Genomic DNA, 25052 nt, shown 5'->3' on the forward strand with positions numbered 1-25052 from the left:
AAGGGCACATACCTCAGTCGCAGGCTCTGGTCGAGGCCTTGGCGGGAGGCAACCAATCATTGTGTCTCTCTCACATCAATGTTTCTCTTTCTCTGCCTCTCTTCTCTTCCAATCACTCTAAAAATCAATGGACAAATATCCTCTGGAGAGGATTAACAACAAAAGAAAATTTAAAATTTATATATGGAATTGCCATTGGACCCAGTGATCCCACTTCTAGGAATATATCCTAAGAAACCTGAAACACCAATCAGAAAGAATATATGCACCCTTATGTTCATAGCAGCACAATTCACCATAGCTAAGATCTGGAAATAGCCCAAGTGCCCATCAGCAGATGAGTGGATAAAAAAGCTGTGGTACATTTACACCATGGAATACTATGCAGCAGTAAAAAGAAGGACCTGTTACCCTTACAGACAGTATGGAGGGACCTGGAGAGTATTATGCTAAGCAAAATAAGCCAGTCAGAGAAAGACAAGTATCATATGATCTCACTCATATGAGGAATCTAATGAACAAAATAAAATGATGAACAAAATAGATCCATAGACATAGAAACATGGAACAGATTGTTGAATTTCAGAGGGAAGGTGGGGGTAGGGAGTGGCGTGGGCCGGAAGAAATTAACCAAAGCACTTATATGCATATATGCATAAGCCATGGACACAGACAATGGGTTGGTGGAGGCCTGGGGTGTTGGGTGGGGATGGGCTAGGAGTCGAGGGGGGGGGGGACTTATGCAATATTTTCAATAATAAAGTTTTAATTAAAAAAATATAAATCTAAATTAAACTCAGGATGAGCCTAACATTTGGTAATAGCTATGTGATCTGCATACCTGGTAGTGCTCCTTCATGACATGCTTGATTTGAGATGACATTTGCATAAAGCTTTTTAGAAATAATGAGTTTGTATTTGGTGCTAAGTGGCAAATTTCACTATAGTCATTTGAAGAGTTTATAGAAACCCCACTTTTCTTTTTAAAATATTTAAAATATAAAATTAGGAATTTTAAAAGTGCAAATATATATTATCAATTCAACTTTATAAATGCTCATTTAAGGGATAGGAATAGGGAAGCAAGATCTATGATGCTAGGAAATGGAATAACAGGAAGACAGTTAGGGTATATACACACACACTCACACATACAGGCCACTCTCCCTTTGTATTATTTAGGCATGCATGAATTTTAATTACCGCTATTTAGTTGAATAAGCCCAGTCCTCTAACAACATGGTTCAAATTTCAGTTACCACAGTATAATTGAGTAATTGCATCAAGTACAAACTCTGCTGCTCGCTCTTCAGTCCATAAATCACTGTATAAATAACAGATGTGTATGGTGATTATGACAAATCATGTCACTTCTTTCAAAGTGTGTCAATGATTGGTCACAATGGGTCTGTTATTTAATTCACACACAGACAGCAAAGTAAATAGTTGTGTTGCCTCTTTGTCCCCTCGTAACAACAACAAAATCAAAAGAGGGAACGGGCAAAAAAAGTGATAATGCTGGAAGTGAAATTCAAATCCCAGGTAAATGGACTTTTAGAAGAAATAGGTGACTGTGGGGATGTTGATGCAGCCATCATTCAAGAGACTGCACATAGGCAGCTAGAGGAACCTGGAGAGAGTGAAGTTATTAGCATAAGTGAGGAACGAGGCTGTAACAAAAGGGATGAAGCTGTCCCAGAGGAAGTGACCCTGACAAAAAAGACACTTCACAGTAAAGAAACTCTGAGATATCTCACAACATTTAAAGTCCAAGGATAAGCCCTGGCCAGGCAGCTCAGTTGCAAACACCAAGGTTGTGAACTCAATCCCAGGTTAGGGCACACACATGAAGCAACCAATGAATGCATAAATAAGTGGACCAACAAATTGATGCGCATTCTCTCTCTCTCTCTCTCTCTCTCTCTCTCTCTCTCTCTCTCTCTCTCTCTCTCTCATTCTCTCTCTCGCATTCTCTCTCTCTCTCTCTCTCTCTCTCTCTCTCTCTCTCTCTCTCTCTCTCTCTCTTCCAATAAAAAATGTTTTAAAATATATTCTATTGATTTTTTTTTTACAGAGAGGAAGGGAGAGAGATAGAAACACATCCATCATCTGCCTCCTGTACACCCCTACTGGGGATGTGCCCACAACCAAGGTACATGCCCTTAACCTTTCATTCCGCAGGCTGACGCTCTATCCACTGAACCAAACCAGTTTTGGCTCCAATTAAAAAATTTAATATCCAAAGGATAAAACGTTGGTGGGTAATCCAAACTTAAGAGAAGTATGACAATTTTCCAAGACATAGAGAAGATGCATTGTAAGTTGCATAAGAACAAGAAGGCAAGCACTGTAAACTACTCTAGCTAGCTAAACTTTTTTTAGTAGCTTTATTGAGATTCACATACCATACAATTCACTTATTTATTTATTTTTAAATATATATATTTTTATTGATTTCAGAGGGAAGGGAGAGGGAGGGAGAGAGAGATAGAAACATCAGTGATGAGAGAGAATCCTTGATCAGCTGCCTTCTGCACACCCCCTACTGGGGATCGAGCCCGCAACCCAGGCATGTGCCCTTGACCAGGCCGCAGGCTGATGCTCTATCCACTGAGCCAAACCAGCTAGAGCCAATTCACCTATTTAAAGTGTATAAGTCAGCCGAAACCTGTTTGGCTCAATGGATAGAGCGTCGGCTTGGGGACTGAAAGGTCCCGGGTTCGATTCTGGTCAAGGGCATGTACCTTGGTTGTGGGCATATCCCCAGTGCGGGGTGTGCAAGAGGCAGCTGATTGATGATGACTCTCTCTCATCGATGTTTCTACTTCTCTATCTCTCTCCCTTCCTCTCTGTATAAAATCAATAATATATATATATATATATATATATATATATATATATATATATATATAGTGTATAAGTCAGTGGTTTTCAATGACTTCAAGTTTTTATTTATTTTTTACAAAGATATAAACACTTTACAATGAAATAAAACACTCTGCTGGTACAGTGAGGACTGCCTGTATATTTTATTTCCCGAGGGTGGAGTAGTAAAATGGGTAAACATCTCAGCACTGTCAATGATGTGCTCTGCACTTATTAGCTATGTGACCTTGGGCCAGTTTAGAAAAATCTCATTAAACTTAATTTTTTCCTCATCTGTTAAAGGGTCACATAATTTATGAACGTGAAGATGAAAGGAGATAATATGCATATAAAGAGCTGAAGTCTGTGCTGTGTCCATAAAGGGCTCAATAAATATCAGGAATCACCATATCTCTCTCTTCCAAAATGTCAATCTGGGGACTTTTTTCTATGACCCCAGTCCTTGGCATAGCCACGATCTGCAAGTATGAGACCCATGTCCTTAGCAAAGACAGTTAGCATCCTGAAGCTCTAGTCATTTCCTGGTCTAATGCCCTAATCTTCTAGGTTAAGGCTTTGAAAGAAAGCAGAAGTGGGAGTATCCAAGGCAGTATATTAATTTCATGTTTCACATTGAAACAACTGAGTAGTTAAGACCATGTGCTATTATTATGAGCTAGAATTTTGGGATCCCTTAGTCTTTTAAAAAATATATATTTTATTGATTTTTTTCCAGAGAGGAAGAGAGAGGGATAAAGAGTTAGAAACATCAATGAGAGAGAAACATCCATCAGCTGCCTCTTGCATACCCACTACTGGAGATGTGCCCGCAACCAAGGTACCTGCCCTTGACAGGAATCGAACCTAGGACCTTTCAGTCCGCAGGCCGACACTCTACCCACTGAGCCAAACCTGTTTCGGCTCCCTTAGTCTTTAGAATGTGTGAAATAGGGTAATAATAATAATACCTTTCTCTTAGGATTGTTATGAGAATAAAACGAGTTGATACTACAGTTATGCGCCACATAATGATGTTTTGGTCAACAACACACCACACAGATGATGGTGGTCCCATATGATTATAATGAAGCTGAAAAATTCCTTTCACCTAGTGACATCATAGCCATTATGACATCATAATGCACTATTCACATGTTTGTGGTGGTGCTGCTGTAAACCTACAGTACAAAAAAAGTACAACACATACAATTATAGTAGCAACTATACCATCTAGACTTGTGTAAGTGCAATCTGTGATGTTCGCACAATGCTGAACTCCCTAATGATGCATTTCTCAGAACGTGTCCCTATCGCTAAGTGGCATATGACTGTACATCGGCATTTGCTATTATTGTTATTTAGGTATCTAGTGTAAGTTCCCTGATTCAGCACTGCTGTCCTATTAGTTATACAAACCAGAAGACTTGGAGTCATGTTAAGGAAGGCTAGGACACCTTCCTTTAATTTACCACCCTGTCACCAAGGCCAACTGCTTAAAAAAAAATTTTTTTTTATTGATTTCAGAGAGGAAGGGAGAGGGAGCGATAGAAACATCAATGATGAGAGAGAATCATTGATTGGCTGTCTCCTGCACATCCTCACGGAATTGAACCCAGGACCCTTCAGTCTGCAGGACCACTCTCCTCTGAGTGAAACTAGCTAGGGCAAAGCCTACTGCTTTTATTCCCTAACTAGAGGCCCGGTGCACGAAATTCATGCACTGGAGGTGGGGGTGTTCCCTCAGGCTGGTCTGTGCCCTCTCATAGTCCAGGACCCCTTGGGGAATGTCCACCTGCCTGCTCGCTGCTCCTTACCGCTCAGCTCGCTGCTCCTTAGTGCTGCCATGGAGGCGGGAGAGGCTCCTGCCACCACTGCTGTACTTGCCAACCGTGAGCCCGGCTTCTGGCTGAGTGGTGCTCCCCCTGTGGGAGCACACTGATCACCAAGGGACAACTCCTGCATTGAGCGTCTGCCCCCTGGTGGTCAATGTGCATCATAGTGACCGGTTGTTCTGTCATAACAGTCACTTAGGCTTTTATTATATAGATTATCTCTTGCATCTCCAGCCTCACTGCCCTAAACCAATATCCCACCATCTCTCCTAAAATACCGTGGGAATCTCCAAAGTAAAAGGCTGTTACTGTGCTCCATTCTATACTCTACATTGTGACTGCATGGATCTCCTCACTCATCAGATGCTGTCACCTCATTTCTTGAAACACTGTACCAGCTTCTCATTGTACACAGAATCAAGAAAACAAATATCCCCCCAAATAAAAAACAAAAGAAAAAAAAGAAACACCTTACTATGGTTGAAAGCCCTGCATGATGATCTTAGTGGCTCTCCGGCCTGAATACATACCGCCACACTCTGCTCTCTCTGCTCCAGGCCCACAGACCTGCCTCCAGGCCCCACAGCCCCTCCTGCCACAGGGCCTTTACCTTGGGTATGCCGCCTGCTCAGCCCCAGACCGAGGATGTGACACATTATTGATTGCCTACCCATTTCTCTCTTGCTCCTGGAGCCCTGGTTGTTTTGGTTTTTCCAGGTATGGACCAGCAATATACTCCGGGAAGGAGAGTCCCAGCACACAAACCAATCGGTGATTGGTTTAGGGGGGAACACGTGATCTGATTCTGACCAATGGGGCCTGAGGGGAAGTCTGTGGGGGTCTTCTGGGAAAGAGTTTTCTTCCTGAGATAAAAAGACTCATGGAGACTCCTTCTTCCCACTTGTGAATATAGTTGAGAATATGATAGTTATCTTGCTCCCGTGTGAAGGAAGCCAAGAGAACTGTAGAGAAGCTGACCCAGAACCCTAATGTCTTTGAGCTGCCATATTCGCTAGTCCAGGACCCTCCTATCTGGGGACTTCTTGCACGGGACAATAACATGTCCTTTTCGTTTCAGTCTCTTGTGGCTGGAAATATTCTGTGACTTGTAGTAGAAAGCATCCCAACAATAAAAGAATCCTTCTTTATTCGGTCAAATCCCCATGCATTCTCTTAGCACCATGTATTTATTTTTGTTTTTTAATTGAGATAACATTTATATAAAATTCACCATTTTGTAGTCAGCGGTTTTTAGTAAATTCATGCCATATATCACCACTCTCTAATTTCAAAACATTCCCTCTACACCAGAAAGAAACCCTACATTCCTTAGGTATTACTCCTTAGACACAAAAAGCCATACATTATATGATTTCATTAGTATGAAATATCCAGAATAGGCAAATTCAGAGACAGAAGGTAGATCGGTGGTTGATAAGGGCCGTAGTGATGGAGGAATAAGGAGTGACTGCTTAATGGATGAGAGGTTTCCTTTTGGGGCCCCAAAAAAGATTCTAATACTAGATGGTGGTGAAGTTTGCACAATACTGTGAATGTACTTAATGCCACTGAATTGTTCACTTTAAAAATGGAACATTTTGTATTGTGTGTGTTTTTAAATAATATTGATATTGATTTATTTTAGAGAGAGGGAAGGGAGCAGGAGAGAAACATCGATGTGAGAGCATAACATCGATTGGCTGCCTCCTGCACACCTGCTACCAGGGATTGAGCCTGCAACCCGGGCATGTGTCCTGACTAGGAGTTGAGCCAGCAACCTTTTGGTGTATGGGATGACGCCAAACCTACTGAGCTACATCAGGCAAGGCTATATAGTGTGGTTTTTTTTGCCGTGATAAAAAAAATGTATGGTTCTTGGAAGATAGGGTAAGAAGGCTTTTTGTTGTTGTTTGGTTTCAATATCTAAATCTAAATTCCTTACTGTCACGTAATCTTGCATGGTGACAATATCCACTTCATCAGTTATTTTGAACCTCTGGAAAAGATATTCATCTTCTATAATTTGTTCATGAAACTTCTTCTTCCCCATAAGTTTATAAGCATCATATGAGGCCTATAAAAAGAATAGAGCATAGACTTAAAATAATATAATAGCAATAATAATCAGCACACACTTTATGTATTTTTCTGACAAATACATAAAATATTGTTCCTTTCTTCTAACAGCTTTTATTCAATAAAGGCATAGTATTTAAAAAGAAAATATTATATAGGGATTTCTAAACTACCTAAAATTTGTTCCCATAACCATATCTATATAGTTTTAAAATGCAGCTAGAAGAGCTGAGTTTACAATTCTCAGAGAACCAGTTTTTAATTTAAAAAAATTCTCATCTGAGGATATGATTTTAGAGAGAGAAGGGAGAGAGAGAGAAACATTGATGAGAGCCATCTATTACATGCCCCAACTTGGGATCGAACCCGCAACTTAGGTATGTGTCCTGACTAGGAATTGAACCTGCAACCATCTTGATTTACAGGATGATGCTCTAACCCAGTGTTTCCCAACCTTCTCTCATGATGAGAATCACCTGGTGGAGTTGTTAAACCACAGATTCCTGAATCCCAACTAAGAAGTGCTAAACTAGAATTTTTGAGAACATATAGGTAAAATTGCATACCTAACTTAGTGCTCTGTATATAAAATCTGTCTTAGAGCACTAGTTAAGTATACAATTTTACCTATATGTTCCCAAAAATTCTAGTTTAGCACTTCTTAGTTGGGATTCAGGAATCTGTGTTTTAACAACTCCACCAGGTGATTCTCATCATGAGAGAAAGTTGGGAAACACTGCTCTAACCAACTGAGCCACCCAGCTAGGGCAAGGACCACATTTTGTTTTTTGAAAAAAATTTTTATTGATTTTTTACAGAGAGGAAGAGAGAGAGAGATATTAGTTAGAAACATCAATGAGAGAGAAACATCGGCCAGCTGCCAGCTGCCTCCTGCACACCCCCTACCGGGGATGTGCCAGCAACCAAGGTACATGCCCTTGACCAGAATCGAACCTGGGACCCTTCATTCCGCAGGCCGACGCTCTATCCACTGAGCCAAGGACAAGTTATTAAAGGACCAGTTAGGGCAAGGACCAGTTATTAAAAGATGTTTTTTACCAAAAAACATTCCTTTCCCTTAAAACAAAAGAAAACAAACCTATAACGCCATTCATGTTGTCCATGCAGGAAAAATTTATCTGATTATTAAATAGGTTGGCCTAGGAACTGCAATAAAAGGTATTACTGGGCCAACTATCTTTATGTGTTAATACAGTATATAGCCCCCAAATGGAGACATGTACATTTTATTTTTATTTATTTATTTTTAAATATATTTTATCGATTTTTTTTTTTTTTTTTTTTTTTTTTTTTTTTTTTTTACAGAGAGGAAAGGAGAGAGAGAGAGTTAGAAACATCAGTGAGAGAGAAACATCAATCAGCTGCCTCCTGCACACCCCCTACTGGGGATGTGCCCACAACCAAGGTACATGCCCTTGACTGGAATCGAACCTGGGACCTTTCAGTCCGCAGGCTGATGCTCTATCCACTGAGCCAAACCGGTTTCGGCGACATGTATGTTTTAGATTGCTTAGACTTCTTTCTCCCTCAGACTTCATTCTCATTAGCCATAGATTGGCAAACAAAGCGTTTTTTACATTTACTACTTAAGGAAAGCACTTGAGAGGGCAAAGACAGAAAAATCACAGAAAATACTGATGCTCAAATCCTGTCTGGCCCTATTGGTATCCAACTCTTCCATGCACATTTCTCCTTGTTCTAAGAGCTATACACAGACTGTGAGGAGAGCCTTAAGTACCACCCACCCTCTTTCCCACTCCCCATAGTACGTGCTGCTGCTTCGAACACATATTTGTATTATGCATCTGTGCTTCTGGCCACAAAGGGTACGCTTATGTGAAGGGAGAGTAGCGTAGATGAAGATTTCAATATCTTTTGATTCCAGATCAGTCTCACTTTTCTTTTGCATCTCAGAATGTGACGCTGGTGAAAGTATGGGCGCTCTGTGTTATATAATGCTGATGTAAGCCACAGAGGAGTCACTGAGATAGGATGGACTCAAAATCTTTTTACTTACCACACAATACAACAGCGAGCTTTGATGTATTTTCTATTTCAATTCTCACTTTTGTTATCTAAAATGTTGCTTTATAATTTTCTGAGCTTAGAACACAGATACATATGAAAAATAAGAGAAAATACAGGGTGGCCCGGCCGGTGTGGCTCAGTGGTTGAGCATCGACCTGTGAACCAGGAGGTCACAGTTTGATTCCTGGTCAGGGCATATGCCTGGGTTGAGGACTCGATCCAAAGTGTGGGACATGCAGAAGGCAGCCAATCAATGACTCTCTCTCATCCTTGATGTTTTTGTCTTTCTTCCCCTCTTCCTTTGTCTCTGAAATCAATACAATATATATATTTATATATTTAAAAAGAAAATAGCCCTAGCTGGTTTGGCTCAGTGGATAGAGTGTCGGCCTGTAGACAGAAGGGTCCCAGGTTCAATTCTGGTAAAGGGCACATGCCTGGGTTGCAGGCTAGATCCCCAGAAGGGGGCGTGCAAGAGGCAGCCAATCAGTGATTCTCTCTCATCATTGATGTTTCTGTCTCTCTCCCCCTCCCCCTTCCTCTCAGAAATCAATAAAAATATATATTCTTAAAAAAAAAGAAAATACACAGTGAGGCAAAAGTAGGTGTATAGTTGTGAGTATGCAAAACGCTGTTTATTCTTGTATTATTATTTATTAATCATTGTATTACTTTTTTTCCTTGTGCAGATTGTTTATTTATTTTTAAAAATATATTTTATTGATTTTTTACAGAGAGGAAGGGAGAGATAGAGAGCTAGAAACTTTGATGAGAGAGAAACATTGACCAGCTGCCTCTTGCACACCCCCTACCGGGGATGTGCCTGTAACCAATGTACAAGCCCTTGACTGGAATCGAACCTGGGACCTTTCAGTCCGCAGACCGACGCTCTACCACTGAGCCAAACCAGTTTTGGCTATTTATTTTTTTAAATAAATCTTTATTGTTCATATTATTACAAATGTTCCTCATTTCCCCCCCCCCCTCCATTGCTCCCTTCCACCAGGTTCCCACCCCACCCCCCATTGTCCTCATCCATAGGTGCACAGTTTATGTTCAGTCTCTTCCCACACCCTCCACGCCCCTTTCCCCCCGAGAATCGTCAGTTCACTCCCCTTCCATACCTCTGATTCTATTATATTCAACAGTTAATATTGTTCATCAGATTTTTTTTTAATTCCCTTGGGTTTTAGATTCACTTGTTGATAGTTACATATTTGTTGTTCATAATTTTTTTAAATATATTTTTTATTGATTTTATACAGAGAGGAAGGGAGAGAGATAGAGAGTTAGAAACATCGATGAGAGAGAGTCATAGATCAGCTGCCTCTTGCACACCCCTTACTGGGGATATGCCCACAACCAAGGTACATGCCCTTGACCGGAATCGAACCTGGGACCCTTCAGTCCCCAAGCCGACGCTCTATCCATTGAGCCAAACCGGTCCCGGCTGTTGTTCTTTCTCTTCCGAAAGAACCCCCATCAGCAATTCATATAATTCTGGTTTGGTGGTGATGAACTCCTTTAGCTTTTTTTTATTAGTGAAGCTCTTTATCTGGCCTTCGATTTTGAGTGATAGCTTTGCTGGGTAGATTATTTTTGGCTGTAGATTCTTGCTATTCATCACCTTGAATATTTCTTGCCATTCCCGTCTGGCCTGCATGGTTTCTGTTGAGAAATCAGCTGACAATTGTATGGGTGCTCCTTTATAGGTAACTACCTGCTTTGCTCTTGCTGCTTTTAATATTCTCTCTTTGTCTTTTGCTCTTGGAATTTTAATTATGATGTGTCTTGGTGTGGTCCTCTTTGGATTCCTTTTGTTTGGGGTTCTGTGTGCTTCCTAGACTTGTAAGTTTAATTCTTTCAACAGGTGGGGGAAGTTTTCTGTCACTATTTCTTTCAGTATGTTTTCGGTATCTTGCTCTCTCTCTTCTTCTGGGACCCCCATAATTCTGATGTTGGTTCGCTTGAAGTTGTCCCAGAGCTTTCTTACATTATCTTCAACTTTCTGGATTCTCTTGTCTTCTTGCTTCTGCAGAGGAGTGTCTTCTGGCTTTTTATGTTCTAATCTTTGACTTGATTCTTGCGATCTTCCATTCTGTTATTAGGACTCTATATGATATTTTTTAATTCAGACAATGTATTCTTTATTTCTTGTTGATCCCTTATTATTTCTAGTTGATCCCTTTTCATATCCTCATAGGTCTTGTTTATTTTATCGACCTTTTCTAAGAAATTCTTGAAAAACCTTATAAGCGTGGTTTTGAACTCTATATCCAGTTGCTTTTTGTCCTCCATTTCTTTCGTTTGTGATATGTTTCCTTGTCTCGGCATTTTCGCAGCTTCCCTGAGTTGGTAGCCTTAAAAGTCTCTGTGTTCAGCTTGGATGGGGTGGAGTTTCAGGGTGGAGCCTACAGCCTTGGCTTCCGTCAGCCCCGCCCTATGAAGCTCCTGAGTCTCAGTGTTCCCCAGGGTCCCCGGTACTCACCGCAAGCACCTCTGAGAGACAGATGCCTTCGAGTTTTGCCCGCTACCAAACAGTCTAGGCTCTCCCCCATTGAGCCCAGAACTGGGGTTCAGTTCAGTTGGAAGTGGAGATGGAAGTGGGGTTCAGAGCAGTCTGAAGCCCCTGTCTCCCTCCCGCCAGGGCAATCCAGCAGCACAGCCAACCGTCCGTTCTCTGCATGCAATGTGCGTGCCTCTGGGACCTCCTTTCGCTGCTCCCCCGGGGTTCCGCCTTACAGCCCAGGCTCCCTCTATATGAGCCTGGGTCCGCAGGGTCTAGCACAGAACTGGGGTTCAGTGCTGTCGGATCTGGGGTTCAGCACAGTCCGGAGCTTTTATCTCCTTCCCACTAGGGAACACCAGCCAGGCACTCAGCTGCCCCCTCCTCTCTGGCTCTGTTCTCTCCGCGCGCAACCTGTTTCAGTACCTTAGGCTTTTACAGCTCCTCTGCTTTTCCTTATGGCTTTCTCTTTCCTTCTCATTGTAGAATTTCCAGTCAGTCGGCTTTCCTGTAGTTCTGGGTAATGTTCATTTTATATTTTAGTTGTATTTTATTGAAATTGTTGTGTGAGGCTGTGGTTAGGTGTTTACCTGTGCAGCCATCTTGGATTCTCCTCGTTTCTATTGTATTATTTTTTATATGAACAAATATAATCCTAGTTTTGCCCCACCCTTTATTCAAATGGTTGTAGTTTTATTCCTAAGGCAGTAAATTAAAGGGATAGAAATAGTTTACTAAACATGTGATAGAATGTTCCTTTGGGCAGATTATTTTGCTTTTCCATTTCATTAGTTTCTTTCTACATCTAACAAATGGCAGTATTGGCACGTAACTCAATTGTGCTTTCTTACAGAGAGGAAGGGAGAGGGATAGAGAGTTAGAAACATTGATGAGAGAGAAACATCGATCAGCTGCCTAGGTACATGACCCTTGACCGGAATCGAACCTGGGACCTTTCAGTCCGCAGGCCGCCGCTCTATCCACTGAGTCAAACCGGTTTCAGCTCCATTGTGCTTTCTTGCAATTAATTTTCTGAGCGTCCTAATTAACCATTCTGACAGTGACTCTAAAGGTAAAAGCAAATAGTTATATACTGAACAGGTCTGAAAAACCACTTAACTTCTGCTTTGAACATTTCTTTAGATACAGTTATATTTTATTTTAGAACAAGTTACGTGAAAAGGCATTTGTTGTTTCCTCCCTACTGTACTCCACTCTGCCACCACCACCAATCTCTCCAAGCCCTGGTTTCTTTATTGGTACAGGGCCTCAGCTGTGTGAGGCCCATCCCGGTCTCTCAGCCAAAACTCTCTATGCCTGGCAGTACACGGCAGGCCTGCTGCCCATTTGTGACAAGGATTTGAAAAAAGTTTGCCCTCCAGTGGCCAAGATGTTCTTTCTCATACCTCTGTCGTGTATGGCCAGATTCAGGAAAGTCCTTTTAGACAGAAAGAGATGGAAAGCAGCCGAAACCGGTTTGGCTCAGTGGTAGAGCTTCGGTCTGCGGACTGAAAGGTCCCGGGTTCGATTCTGGTCAAGGGCATGTACATTGGTTGTGGGCACATCTCCGGTAGGGGGTGTGCAAGAGGCAGCTGGTCGATGTTTCTCTCTCATCGATGTTTCTAGCTCTCTATCCCTCTCTCCTCCTCTCTGTAAAAAATCAATAAAATATATTTTTAAAAAAAAGAAAAAGAAAAAGTGTGTGCATTAAAAAAAAAAGAAAAAAAAAAGAAAGAGATGGAAAGCAGAGCTCAGCCCCAAAAAGGAAGGGTAACAACTAGGCAATGTTCTAGCTTGATCCCCAGTGTGGGGTGTGCAGGAGGCAGCCGATCAATGATTCTCTCTCATCCTTGATGTTTCTGTATCTCTCTCTCCCTCTCTGAAATCAATAAAAAATCTATATATTTTAACGCCCTGACCAGTTTTGCTCAGTGGATAGAGCATCGGCCGGCGGACTGAAAGGTCTCAGGTTTGATTCCAGTCAAGGGCATGTACCTTGGTTGCGGGCACATCCCCAGTAGGAGGTGTGCAGGAGGCGGCTGATCGATGTTTCTCTCTCATCAATGTTTCTAACTCTTTATCCCTCTCCCTTCCTCTCTGTAAAAAGTCAATAAAATATATTTTAAAAATAGAATAAAATAACTCCTAGCTCTGGCAAGTTTTGCTCAGTGGATAGAGCGTCGGCCTGCAGACTGAAGGGTCCCAGGTTTGATTCCAGTCAAGGGTACGTACCTTGGTTGTAGGCTCAATCCATAGCTCTGGTTGGGATGCATGCATGAAGCAACCAATTGAGAGGCATCTCTCTTTCTCTCTCTCTCTCTCTCTCTCTCTCTCTCTCTCTCTCTCTCTCTCTCTCTCTCTCTCTCCCCCATCCCTTCCTTCCATTCTTTTTAAAAATCAATCAGAAAACATCCTCCAGTGAGGGTTAATAAAAAACAATACAAAATAAAACAAAAAACTAGGCAAGGATTCTGGCATAGCCACCAATCAGACTAAGATTCAAGAGGCAGGCTCCATTCTTAGTGGGTGAGTCAGAGGGACAGAAGGGGGCATCTCTAAATTTGACACCTCCCCTGATACCCGGCATCAATGTGGCCCAGAACCCCCCCCCCCCCGCCCCAATCCCTGTGGTTACTTGCTGGCCTAGATCCATACTTGGGCTATCAAGTTACTGTACCATCTCAAGTCTCTTCCCTGCCTGGCTGGAAATTCTTATTCACGAAGGTAGTAATAACTAGTGTCTCTGCACGGGGACAGTTTATTGGTTTGAAACAGTTCAATTAGATACTGGCTCAGAATTAATAAAACCACCACAATGGCCACAAAAATATGCCCAGTACACAGAGAAGTGTTCAAGTCTCGGTTCTGTCCCTGACAAGCCTCTCTAAGTTTCAGTTTCCTCATAGGCATATAAGAGAACGTGTTTAGTGGGATTGCTGACTAAGGAGTGGGTAAGAGCATGGACTATGAAGTCAGGCTCACTGTTTTGTTTTGATTTTTTTAATATATATAATTTAGAGAGGAAGGAAGAGGGAGAGATAGAAACATCAATCATGACAGAGAATCATTGACCGGCTGCCTCCTGCACACCCCACACTGGGCATCGAGCCTGCAACCCAGGCATGTGCCCTGACCAGGAATTGACCATGACCTCCTGGTTCATAAGTCGACGCTCAACCACTGAGCACACTGGTCGGGCAGGCTCACTGGGTTTTGATGTCAGTTCCTTCACTTTCTAGTTATGAGGCCTTAGGTAAGTTACCTAGTGTCTTTAAAACGAAGATAATAACAGAACCTACATTCTAGAGTTTGTGAGAATTAAATAATAATGCACATAAAGTGTTATACATCATACTTGATAGTGTTCAATAAAGGCAGTTATTATTCATATTAATGTTTTTCTTTTTTACATAAATACACAATCCTCAAAAAGATGGGATCTTCAATTTAAAATAATAGTGAATGGCTGAAACCAGTTTGGCTCAGTGGATAGAGCATCAGCCTGGGAACTGAAAGGTCCCAGGTTCGATTCCGGTCAAGGGCATGTACCTTGGTTTCAGGCACATCCCCAGTAGGGGTGTGCAGAAGGCAGCTGATCCATGTTTCTCTCTCATCGATGTTTCTAACTCTCTATCCCTCTCTCTTCCTCTCTGTAAAAAATCAATAAAATATATTTAAAAAATAATAGTTAGTGAATGTTAATGTTTAAGAGCTGTCCGTTACCCAGAGGGGTCCCAGACCATGGTGGAGGGCATCTTTAGGACAGTGCTCTTGAAAATACATTGTGCCCAGGGTCATTTGGGCATCTTATTAAGGGCAGATGCTGGTTCGGTGGGTCTTGGGTAGGGCCTGAGAGTCTATGATTTTTGGTCAATACTAACCCGAGGATATTTTTTCCATTAATTTTTACAGAGACTGGAGGAGAGGTAGAAGTGGGTGAGAGGGTGAGAAGGTGGGAGAGGGGGAGAGAGATGCCGGGAGGGAGGGGGAAAGGGAAGAAAGGAAGGAAAGAAGGAGGGAGGGAGGGAGAGAGAGAGAGACATGGATTGCTTCTCGCATGCACCCTGATCAGGGCATGGGATCGAACCTGTAACTCCAGTACATGCCCTTGACTGGGAATTGAAATCACAACCCTTCAGTGTGCAGGCTGACACTTTAACCACTGAGCACACTGGCCATGGCTAGGGCTAGAGATTCTGCATTTTGAAAAAGTATTTTTTAGTGACTTTAGAGAGAGAAAGGGAGAGGGATAAAGAGAAACAATGACGAGAGAGAAAACTATTGGCTGCTTCCTGCACACCCCCTCACTGAAGATAGAGCTCACAACTCGGGCATGTGCCCTAATGGGGAATTGAACCGTGACCTCCTGGTTCATGGGCTGATGCTCAATCACTGATCCACACTGGCTGGGCATGAGCCTGCATTTTTCGTAAGTTCCAAGGGATGCCAGTGTTGTAGGTCAGCAGGCCACACTCCGAGTAAGTCACAAGGCTTTAGAATATTCTAAATATAGTTGGTCAACTAACCAGAGTGACAACCCTCTGTAAATAAGTATTGCTCTGAAAATAGATCATTGAAGTAGGTAACTGCAATAAGATCTTTGTTTTCCTACACAGAACTATACAATTGTGTATTTTTTTTCTAAAAATATATTTTTTATTGATTTTTTACAAAGAGGAAGAGAGAGGGACAGAGAGTTAGAAACATCAATGTGAGAGAACCATCGATCAGCTGCCTCTTGCACACCCCCTACTGGGGATGTGCAGGCAACCAAGGCACATGCCCTTGACCCGAATCGAACCTGCGACCTTTCAGTCCACAGGCTGATGCTCTATCCACTGAGCCAAACCAGTTTCGGCAACACACAACTATACAACTGTTCTAGCATCCTTTGAACTGTCTTGGCACCTTTGATGAAAATCAATTCGTCATCTACGGGTAGGTCTATTTCTGAATTCTCTATTCCCTCTCATTGATCTACATGTCTATATGTTATCACTAAACTGCTGGGATTACTGTGGCTTTTTAAGTCTTAAAATCAGGTAGTGTAAATTTTCTAACTTTCCCTTCTTCTCCAAAGTTTGTTAGGCTACTCTATACCCTTTCACTTGTCTTTGCTTATTTTTGGTGAACACATGAAAGATAAGGAAATGAAATTAGAAATGGCAACAGAAACAAGAGAAAAGCTGGAACAACAACAACCTGTGAAACACACCTCCTTCATAATGAATTTAGATTAAACATCTGAGTGGACTGAAACTGACTTCTTTCTTTCATATGGTCTAGTGAAGAGAGAATATGCTAATTGACCCTCACGCATGGCAAAGATGGCAGTGCCCACAGCCAATCAAGAGACAATATGCCAATTGCTGCCATGCCCTCAAAGATGGCAGCACCCACAGCCAATCAGGAGGGAATATGCTAATTGACTGCCATGCCCTCAAAGATGGCGGCACCCACAGCCAATCAGGAGGGAATATGCTAATTGACTGCCATGCCCTCAAAGATGGCGGCACCCACAGCCACAAGATGGCAGTGCCTAGTCCCTTCAGCCTCCTAGCCACCCTGGGCTGTTCCGAGGTGCAGGCAAGTCTTGGATGGTGGCTGCTCAGCTTCCCAGGGCTGCTCGAGGCTCAGGTAACCAGGGCCAGCTGAGGCTTGCACTGCCGGCAGTGGCAGCAGCAGAGGTGTGATGGGGTGTCACCTTCTCCTAATTGCCAGGTCGCCTCCTACCCGTGAGAGCTGCTGGACTGAGAGAAGGGGCAGGCTGGGCTGAGGGACACCCCCTCCAATGTATGAGTTTTCATGCACTGGGCCTCTAGTTAAGAAATAAGTCAACTTAGCCGAAACCGGTTTGGCTCAGTGGTAGAGCGTTGGTCTGCGGACTGAAAGGTCTCGGGTTCAATTCTGGTCAAGGGCATGTACCTTGGTTGCGGGCACATCCCCAGTAGGGGGTGTGCAAGAAGCAGCTGATTGATGATTCTCTCTCATCGATGTTTCTAATTCTCTATCCCTCTCTCTTCCTCTCTGTAAAAAATCAATAAAATATATTAAAAAAAGAAAAAGAAATAAGTCAACTTAGGAAGTTGGGCTACTTTGCTAGACACAATTTCTACATTCACAGAGCAAAGGAGTTGAGTAAATTTACAGTGAGAAAAATTCCACTTCTATCAATCATTAATCCAAGTGTTACCAGAGTTTGTTTTAAAGCTGAACTGAAGGGAAACAGGAACCCTAAACTGTGCTCTCCAAACTGGGTATGTCATCGTCATTTAAAACCCGTATAATGTTTAGTGAAAAACTCAAGCTGAATGAAGTGATTGCATTTTTACAATAAGAACAAAAATGTTTAAAAATATATCTGTGTGGTCCTGACTGGTTTGGCTCAGTATATAGGGCGTCGGCCTTCGGACTGAAAGGTCCCAGGTTCGATTCCTGTCAAGGGCATGTACCTTGGATGAGTGCACATCCCCAGTAGGGGGTGTGCAGGAAGCAGCTGATGGATGTTTCTCTCTCATTGATGTTTCTAACTCTCTATCCCTCTCTCTTCATCTCTGTAAAAAAAGCAATAAGCTATATATTTTTAAAAAAATATCTGAATGTATATTAAATATATATATATATTTAAATACACATTATATATATATATATATATATATATATATATATATAAATAAATATATATAATTGATTTTTTACAGAAAGAAAGAGAGAGGAATAGAGAGTTAGGAACATCGATGAGAGAGAAACATCGATCAGTTGCCTCCTGCACACCCCCTACTGGGGTGTGCCCGCAACCAAGGTACATGCTCCTGACCAGAATCGAACCTGGGACCTTTCAGTCCACAGGCCGATGCTCTATCCACTGAGCCAAACCGGTTTCGGCATGTGTGTGTATTTTTATGGGAAAAACATGAAGGGGTGACGGGAGCGGGCTAGAAGAGGTTAATGGGGGAAAAGGAGTACCTATGTAATACTTTCAACAATAAAGATTAAAAAAAAAAAAAAGAAAGAAAAACATGAAGGCTACAAAGCAAACTGTTAACATTAATCATCAGGTGAGTGAAAATTGCAGCACAGAGGAGCCAAAAAGGCACATTTCCCCTTTTTTTAAAAACTACAACTATGCTATATCCTTTTTTACAACAGTGATTTTGTAATTCGAATAAAAACTGAAGTTGTTATACAGCATTTACAAGCTTTAATATACACACAGTGCTTTCCAGTCACGGCGTCCAACGTTCTCATGTGCTCCAGCCTGGGGACAGTAGGGGCCTCCAGGAGCTGACCCAGGAGAATTGCAGTTCCTGGAAAGGCCCCATTATGTAACCTCAGAAAAGCAGCAACTGATGCTATTTTCTAGGGCCAACTCTAAGCTTATTCTGTAGATAAATGTGGTATGCGCATAAAGTAAACATCTACTTTTGTGTTGGAAGTCCTCCTATATACTGTACATGAAAAATAGTAATGTTTCTGAAACACCATGTTCCATATGAAAACACATAATCCATTTGAGACATTTCTGAAACGGACTTAAATTTTCTCCGACAGTGTCTGAGAACAGAGAAAAGCAGTCTCTTTTCCTCTTCTAATATTCTTGGGAGAGGAAATGGTACATATGTTGGAGCTGATCAGAAACTGCCAGGCTGTGTGGTCTTCTATCCTTAATTTATGCCTTTTCTGATTACTTCAGGTGGCCCACACTTTTCATGTAAAATACTTCCAGAAGGCAATAGGAAAAGAACCTTTTTTTTAAAAAAAAAAATAGGATACATCTTTTAAAAAATATATATTTTATTGATTTTTTACAGAGAGGAAGGGAGAGAGATAGAGAGTTAGAAACATCAGTGAGAGAGAGAGTCATTGATCAGCTGCCTCTTGCATGCCCCTGACTCGGGATGTGCCCACAACCAAGGTACATGCCCTTGACCGGAATCGAACCCGGGACCCTTCAGTCCGCAGGCTGACGCTCTCACTGAGCCAAACCAGTTTCAACAGGAAAAGAACCTTTGATTTATGGTTTATAAAAGGCTAAATATGAGTCCTAGCTGGTTTTTCTCAGTGGTTAGAGCGTCGGGTTGGATTCAGGTAAAGGGCAAGTACCTTCGTTGCAGGTTCGATCCCTGTGGGAGGCAACCAATCTATGTCTCTCTCACATTGATGTTTCTCTCTCTCTCTTCCTCGCTTCCATTCTCTCTAAAATCAATGGGGAAAAATATGCTCAGGTGAGGATTAACAACAACAATAAAAGGCTAAATATTAGAATGTTTATTTTTTAAAACTCAATTACAGCCATATATAAGGGTCAACAGAATAAAACATACTTCCCTAGCAGGGGAGATACCATGATCAAGAAGGCGGTTTTCCCAGGGCGAGCTTATCCATTGCACTCCGGATGTGCTGACCCCTGCGACTACCTCAAATGTGGGGAACTTGACTGCATAATTTGTGTGTGTGTGTGGGGGAAAGTATGGCCCATGGGCCCCAGCTGGTTTTGCTCAATGGATAGAGCATTGGCCTGCAGACCAAAGAGTCCCGGGTTTGATTCTGGTCAAGGGCACATACCTTGGTTGCAGGCTCCTCCCTGGCCCAGGCCCTGATTGGGGCTTGTGTAGGAGGCAACTATTTGATGTTTCTCTTTGTCTTTCCCTCTCTTTTCCACTCTCCCTAAAAAAATCAACGGGAAAATATCCTCAAGTAAGGATTAAAAAAAAAAAAGTGTGATCCATGGGAGCTGGTTAGATTCAGGCCCCATTCCAGATCTACTGAATCAGAAACTGCATCTTTAACAAGATCCTCAGGTGATCCCTATGCTGCAGACAATTTTGGTGAATATTCATGAAACTTAAAAGTTAAGAACTCAGATAAAAAAAAAAAAAGGATAAATATTTTAAAAGTTCATTTCCAAGAGTCCAGCATGGCTTTTTCTAAATATGCTACCAGAATTGAAGAAACAACGATAAACTGTTATTAAGACAAAATTGAATCAAAGGTTATGAATAATTTTAAAGCACTGACCAATAGGTCACTTTAGTCCGTTACAGGGTCGGTAAAAGTAGGTTTACAGTTGTGAATATGTGAAACAATTTATTCTTTAAATTTTTTTTTTTTAAATTTCCATGTCGTTGGTTGAGGGTCGACCTGTGGACCTGGAGGTCATAGTTCGATTCCTGGTTAGGACACATGCCCAAGTTGTGGGCTCGATCCTCAGTCGGGGGTATGCAGGAGGCAGCTGATCAATGATTCTCACTCCCTCTCCCTTCCTCTCTGAAATCAATAAAAATACATCTTATTGATTATATTTAAAATATGTATATTTATTGACTATATTTAAAAGGTATTTTATTGATTATTAATTATTATAGTTACTATTAACCTACCCCTGTCTTAACAAACCAAAAATTTAATATTAAGAATAATGGTGTGTATTTTCTAGAGCCTTATATAAGTAATTATTCCAAATATTTTTTAGTTAATAACCAGAGACACATTGAAACATATGCTTAAGAAATACTAACTGCATGCTGGGATGTTTAATGGTGAAATAAAGTCTGTATAGTTAAGTGCAATCCAGATACTATATATCTATGTTATTGATGTTAAGATGTGTAAGAAGCTAAATAACAAAATATACAGTGTGAAACATTACCTTACTTGCCAGCTTTAACGTATTTCTTCCGCTGAAATACTTGTAGCCATGGCCTCCAGTATGTAGAAAAATTTTATACACAATAAAAGGTGGAAATTTTTCACCACTGAATCTGAAATAAAGACCAAAAATGTGTCATTTGGAATCAGGTTTGGGAGTCAGTTATGGCTCCCCCTTGTGGTTAAGATAGTTTCCTGCATGCAGGATAAAGGCTATACCAGAGCTAGAACAAAGTGGTAATAAAATGGATTACAGGAGATTAAAGAGCCACACCTAGGAGGTGTTTATGCTCACAACTATTCTCATATCTGGCAGGCTGGGCACATCATGGGACACGAGCTACTCTCAAGGCAACTTTGGCTCAAGAACCATGCCTCAGTTTCTTTGCATAATAAATGTAAATAAAAGCCTATTTACTTTGCAGTTATATACTGAGAAGGTATGAGGACTTAAAACACATTTCTAAAATGTCTTCATATTCACTCAGCACTTCTTGAAAGAAATCAGCACAGAAACATTACCTGAATTTAATTTTACAGTTCATGCCACGATCTTTAGCAAACTCAGCCTCCAAGGGGCTCACATTCTTCAGTATATCATATGTCAGACAATATTCCTGAAATAGACGATGGTGCTATAAATGGAAGGTGGTACCTTGCCCAGTTGCAATTTACTGAAAATAACAGGCGGCATGATAAAGTGAACGGTAGACCAGACTTGGGAGTTCTGAAGAACTGGGCTCTAGTGTTGGCTTCTCCACTTATCATCCAGGTGGCCTGGAGTCAGTGGTTCACTCTTTTGGCCTCCAAGTTTGGGGATGTGTTCCTCCTCAAGATCCCAGGCACTGTTCTTTCCCTATGCTAACACTTCTCACAATGTACTGTAATGAACTACAAACTCCTTTTTAGCTCCTACTGGACCCGTGGTCGGCAAACTGCGGCTGGCGAGCCACATGTGGCTCTTTGGCCCCTTGAGTGTGGCTCTTCCACAAAATACCACGGCCTGGGCGAGTCTATTTTGAAGAAGTGGCGTTAGGAGAAGTTTAAGTTTAGAAAATGTGGCTCTCAAAAGTAATTTCAATCGTTGTACTGTTGATATTTGGCTTTGTTGACTACTGAGTTTGCCAACCATTTACTAGACTGTACAAGCTTAATGAAGGTAGGGGCAGTGTCCTTTTTCTTTATCACTGTATTCCCACCACCTGGAACACAGCAGGTGCTTCAAAATATTTGTTATTGAATGAAGCACTGTAAATGAGGATGATCATAGTACTGTTATTAGCTTTTAAGCACTTTCATATTCCACATACTACATTAGGTTCCTTATACACATAACCTCATCTAATCCTTACAACTCAGCAATATTATTTGAATCCTAGAGGCCTGTTGCAGGAAGATTCCTGCAATAGGGCTTCCTGCTGAGGTGGCTGCCCTGCCTGCTTCCCTCCCTTCTCCCCGCCCTGCTTGCTTGCTTCTCTGCAGCTTCGCTCCCTTCTGCAGGGCTTGGCTTCTTTCTACGCTGTCTTCAGTCTTCTCTCTGGCCTGGATATGCAAATTAACCACCACCTTGATTGGGTTAATTTGCATGTTCACCCTGATTGGCTGGTGGGCGTAGCAAAGGTGTGGTCAATTTGCATGTTTCTCTTTTATTAGGTAGGTTTATCATTCTCATTTTACAAATGAGCAAGCTGAGGCTCTGGGAGTGTCTGTAACTTATCCAAAGGCATACAGGTAGTAAGTGGGGAAGCCAGGATTCAAGCTTCAACCTGTTTGACTTTAAAGCCCCCACTTCTCCCCATATGACCCTGTCCAACATTTATGCCTATGCCAATCACATACAAATATATGCCAAAGGGATTTAAAAGTGACAAAGCATTATTAATGTAAGGTATTAACTTGAAGTATTAGGATAACATGAAAAAAAAAGAATTTCCTTCTTTCTGTCACTAAAAGAATCTAAAATGATAACAAAACCAGAATAATCACACTTAGCCGAAACCGGTTTGGCTCAATGGATAGAGCGTCGGCTTGGGGACTGAAGGGTCCCAGGTTCGATTCCTGTCAAGGGCATGTACCTTGGTTGCGGGCATATCCCCAGTGGTGGGTGTGCAAGAGGCGGCTGATCGATGACTCTCCCTCATCGATGTTTCTAGCTCTCTATCTCTCTCCCTTCCTCTCTGTACAAAATCAATAAAAAATAATAAATAAATAAATAAAAGAATAATCATACTTAAATACAAGTTCCATATGTGAAGATGATGGACAATGAACCTGCAACGTCACAAGTTGACCTGGGTGGGTTTTCTCTGAATTATTCTGTGGTCACTGACATCACAACTATGTCTGTGGAGTCAGATGGTGAACAGGTATACACAGTGCTGAGACTTTGTGATTTTTTTCAAAGGGGCTAAAATTCCCTTAATATGACTATCTATAATAATAAAAGTGTAATATGCTAATTAGACCGGACAACCTTCCGGAAGAAGCTGGGTCCTGGGTGCCTGCCAGTGGGCGGAGGGAAGCCTGGGTCCCAGTTGCCAGAGGAAAGCCGGTGCCTGCAGCCGGGGGAAGGCCAGCCTACTCTCGCATGAATTTCATGCATCGGGCCTCCAGTTACTAATAATAGACTACTGTAATCATGGGTGATTTTATTAGGAAAGTATTTGGTACTGTGTGATGGAAGTTCTACTACTCCGCTTGGGTTGACAGAGTTGTTCATTGCATTTCATTTTATTCAAATAGGACTCTATTATTTATACTGTTCTGCACTTGCCTTTTTTACTAGCACAATATCTTAGCTATCTTTCCACTGCAGAATTACATGCAAGGCTTCGAGGTTTAACACTATGAAAGCACCAACACTTACTTTACTTAACCATATAATTGATGAACATTACATGGTTTTCCTTCCTTTGCTATTACAAATAAGACTGCAGTGAAACGGTACATAGATTACAGAGTAGTCCTAGAAGTGAAATTGCTAGGTGGAAGGTAAGGGCACTTTTTTCCTTTTTATTGTTGTTAATTCTCACTGAGGATATTTCCGTTAACTTTTAGAGAGAGTGAGGGAGGGAAGGGGAGAAATAGAAAGGGAGGGTGGGAGGGAGAGAGAGAAATCTTAATGTGAGAGAGACACATCGATTGGTTGCCTCCCACATGCACCTGGACTAGGGTTGGGGATCTAACCTGCAACCCAGGCACATGCCCTTGACTGGGAATCAAACCCGAAACCATTGGTGATGCTGAAATCACTGGCCAGGGTGGAAAGGGCATTTTTAATTGAGATTTTTATTGTTGGGCGATCACTGTCTCACATCTTCAAATAAACTGAATTTAAAAATATTATATGGTCGAAACCAGTTTGGCTCAGTGGATAGAGCGTCGGTCTGTGGACTGAAAGGTCCCAGGTTCGATTCCGGTCAAGGGCATGTACCTTGGTTGCGGGCACATCCCCAGTAGGGGGTGTGCAAGAGGCAGCTGATGGATGATTCTCTCATCGATGTTTCTAACTCTCTGTCCCTCTCTCTTTCTCTCTGTAAAAAATCAATAAAATATATTTAAAAATATCATGTGGGTTTATGCAATAAAAGGCTAATATGCAAGAAATAATAGTCACTTATGTTAAAAAAAATCCAGAAATATTCATTTAGAGCGTATCAAAGAAGCAATCTCAGAACCCTTAATATTAGATTTAAATAGGAGGGAAAAAGTTACATATTTTATCCTTAGTTAACAGATACTTTAGCTTGATAAGTAATTAAATCTGTCAGAGAAAACAGAAAGCAAGATACATACTGCTGCACAAATTATATGCTTTAGGAGTTGAAATATTGACCTGTCCATATAAGATAGCCAAGCTCTTTGTATCTTTAGAGCTGAAATATCTTTACGAGATCTGAGAGAAAAAAAAAAGAGGTTAAGATTTGTGAAGTTGTTTTCATTTTCCTAAAATCTTGGGGAACTCTGAATTTATGCTCCCTCTTTTTGGCACCTCCCCACTCCCACCCTAAAACTGACCTAACAAGGAACATTTAGATGTGGTTCTTGGAACTGGTTATTTGCTGAATCTACCGTGT

At 41.6% G+C, this 25052-nt stretch overlaps 1 protein-coding gene across 4 annotated transcripts in view; it reads right to left on the reverse strand.

Annotated features, from left to right (window-relative positions):
• Positions 1-25052, reverse strand: part of LOC311614631 (uncharacterized protein CXorf58 homolog) — a 115588-nt gene that overhangs the window by 12526 nt on the left and 78010 nt on the right. For 3 of the 4 annotated variants that reach the window (XM_084869694.1, XM_084869695.1, XM_084869696.1), the window contains 4 exons: positions 24772-24871; positions 21499-21593; positions 20978-21089; positions 6640-6771 (listed from right to left, as the gene is read on the reverse strand). In XM_084869694.1, coding sequence (XP_084725820.1) covers positions 6640-6771; positions 20978-21089; positions 21499-21593; positions 24772-24871 — 439 coding nt within the window. The remainder of the gene's footprint in view (positions 1-6639; positions 6772-20977; positions 21090-21498; positions 21594-24771; positions 24872-25052) is intronic. The other variant, XM_084869697.1, reaches the window with a different exon arrangement.

Source organism: Pipistrellus hanaki (assembly GCF_964339955.1).
Source record: "Pipistrellus hanaki genome assembly, chromosome: X".
In the NCBI taxonomy this organism is placed as follows: domain Eukaryota; kingdom Metazoa; phylum Chordata; class Mammalia; order Chiroptera; family Vespertilionidae; genus Pipistrellus; species Pipistrellus hanaki.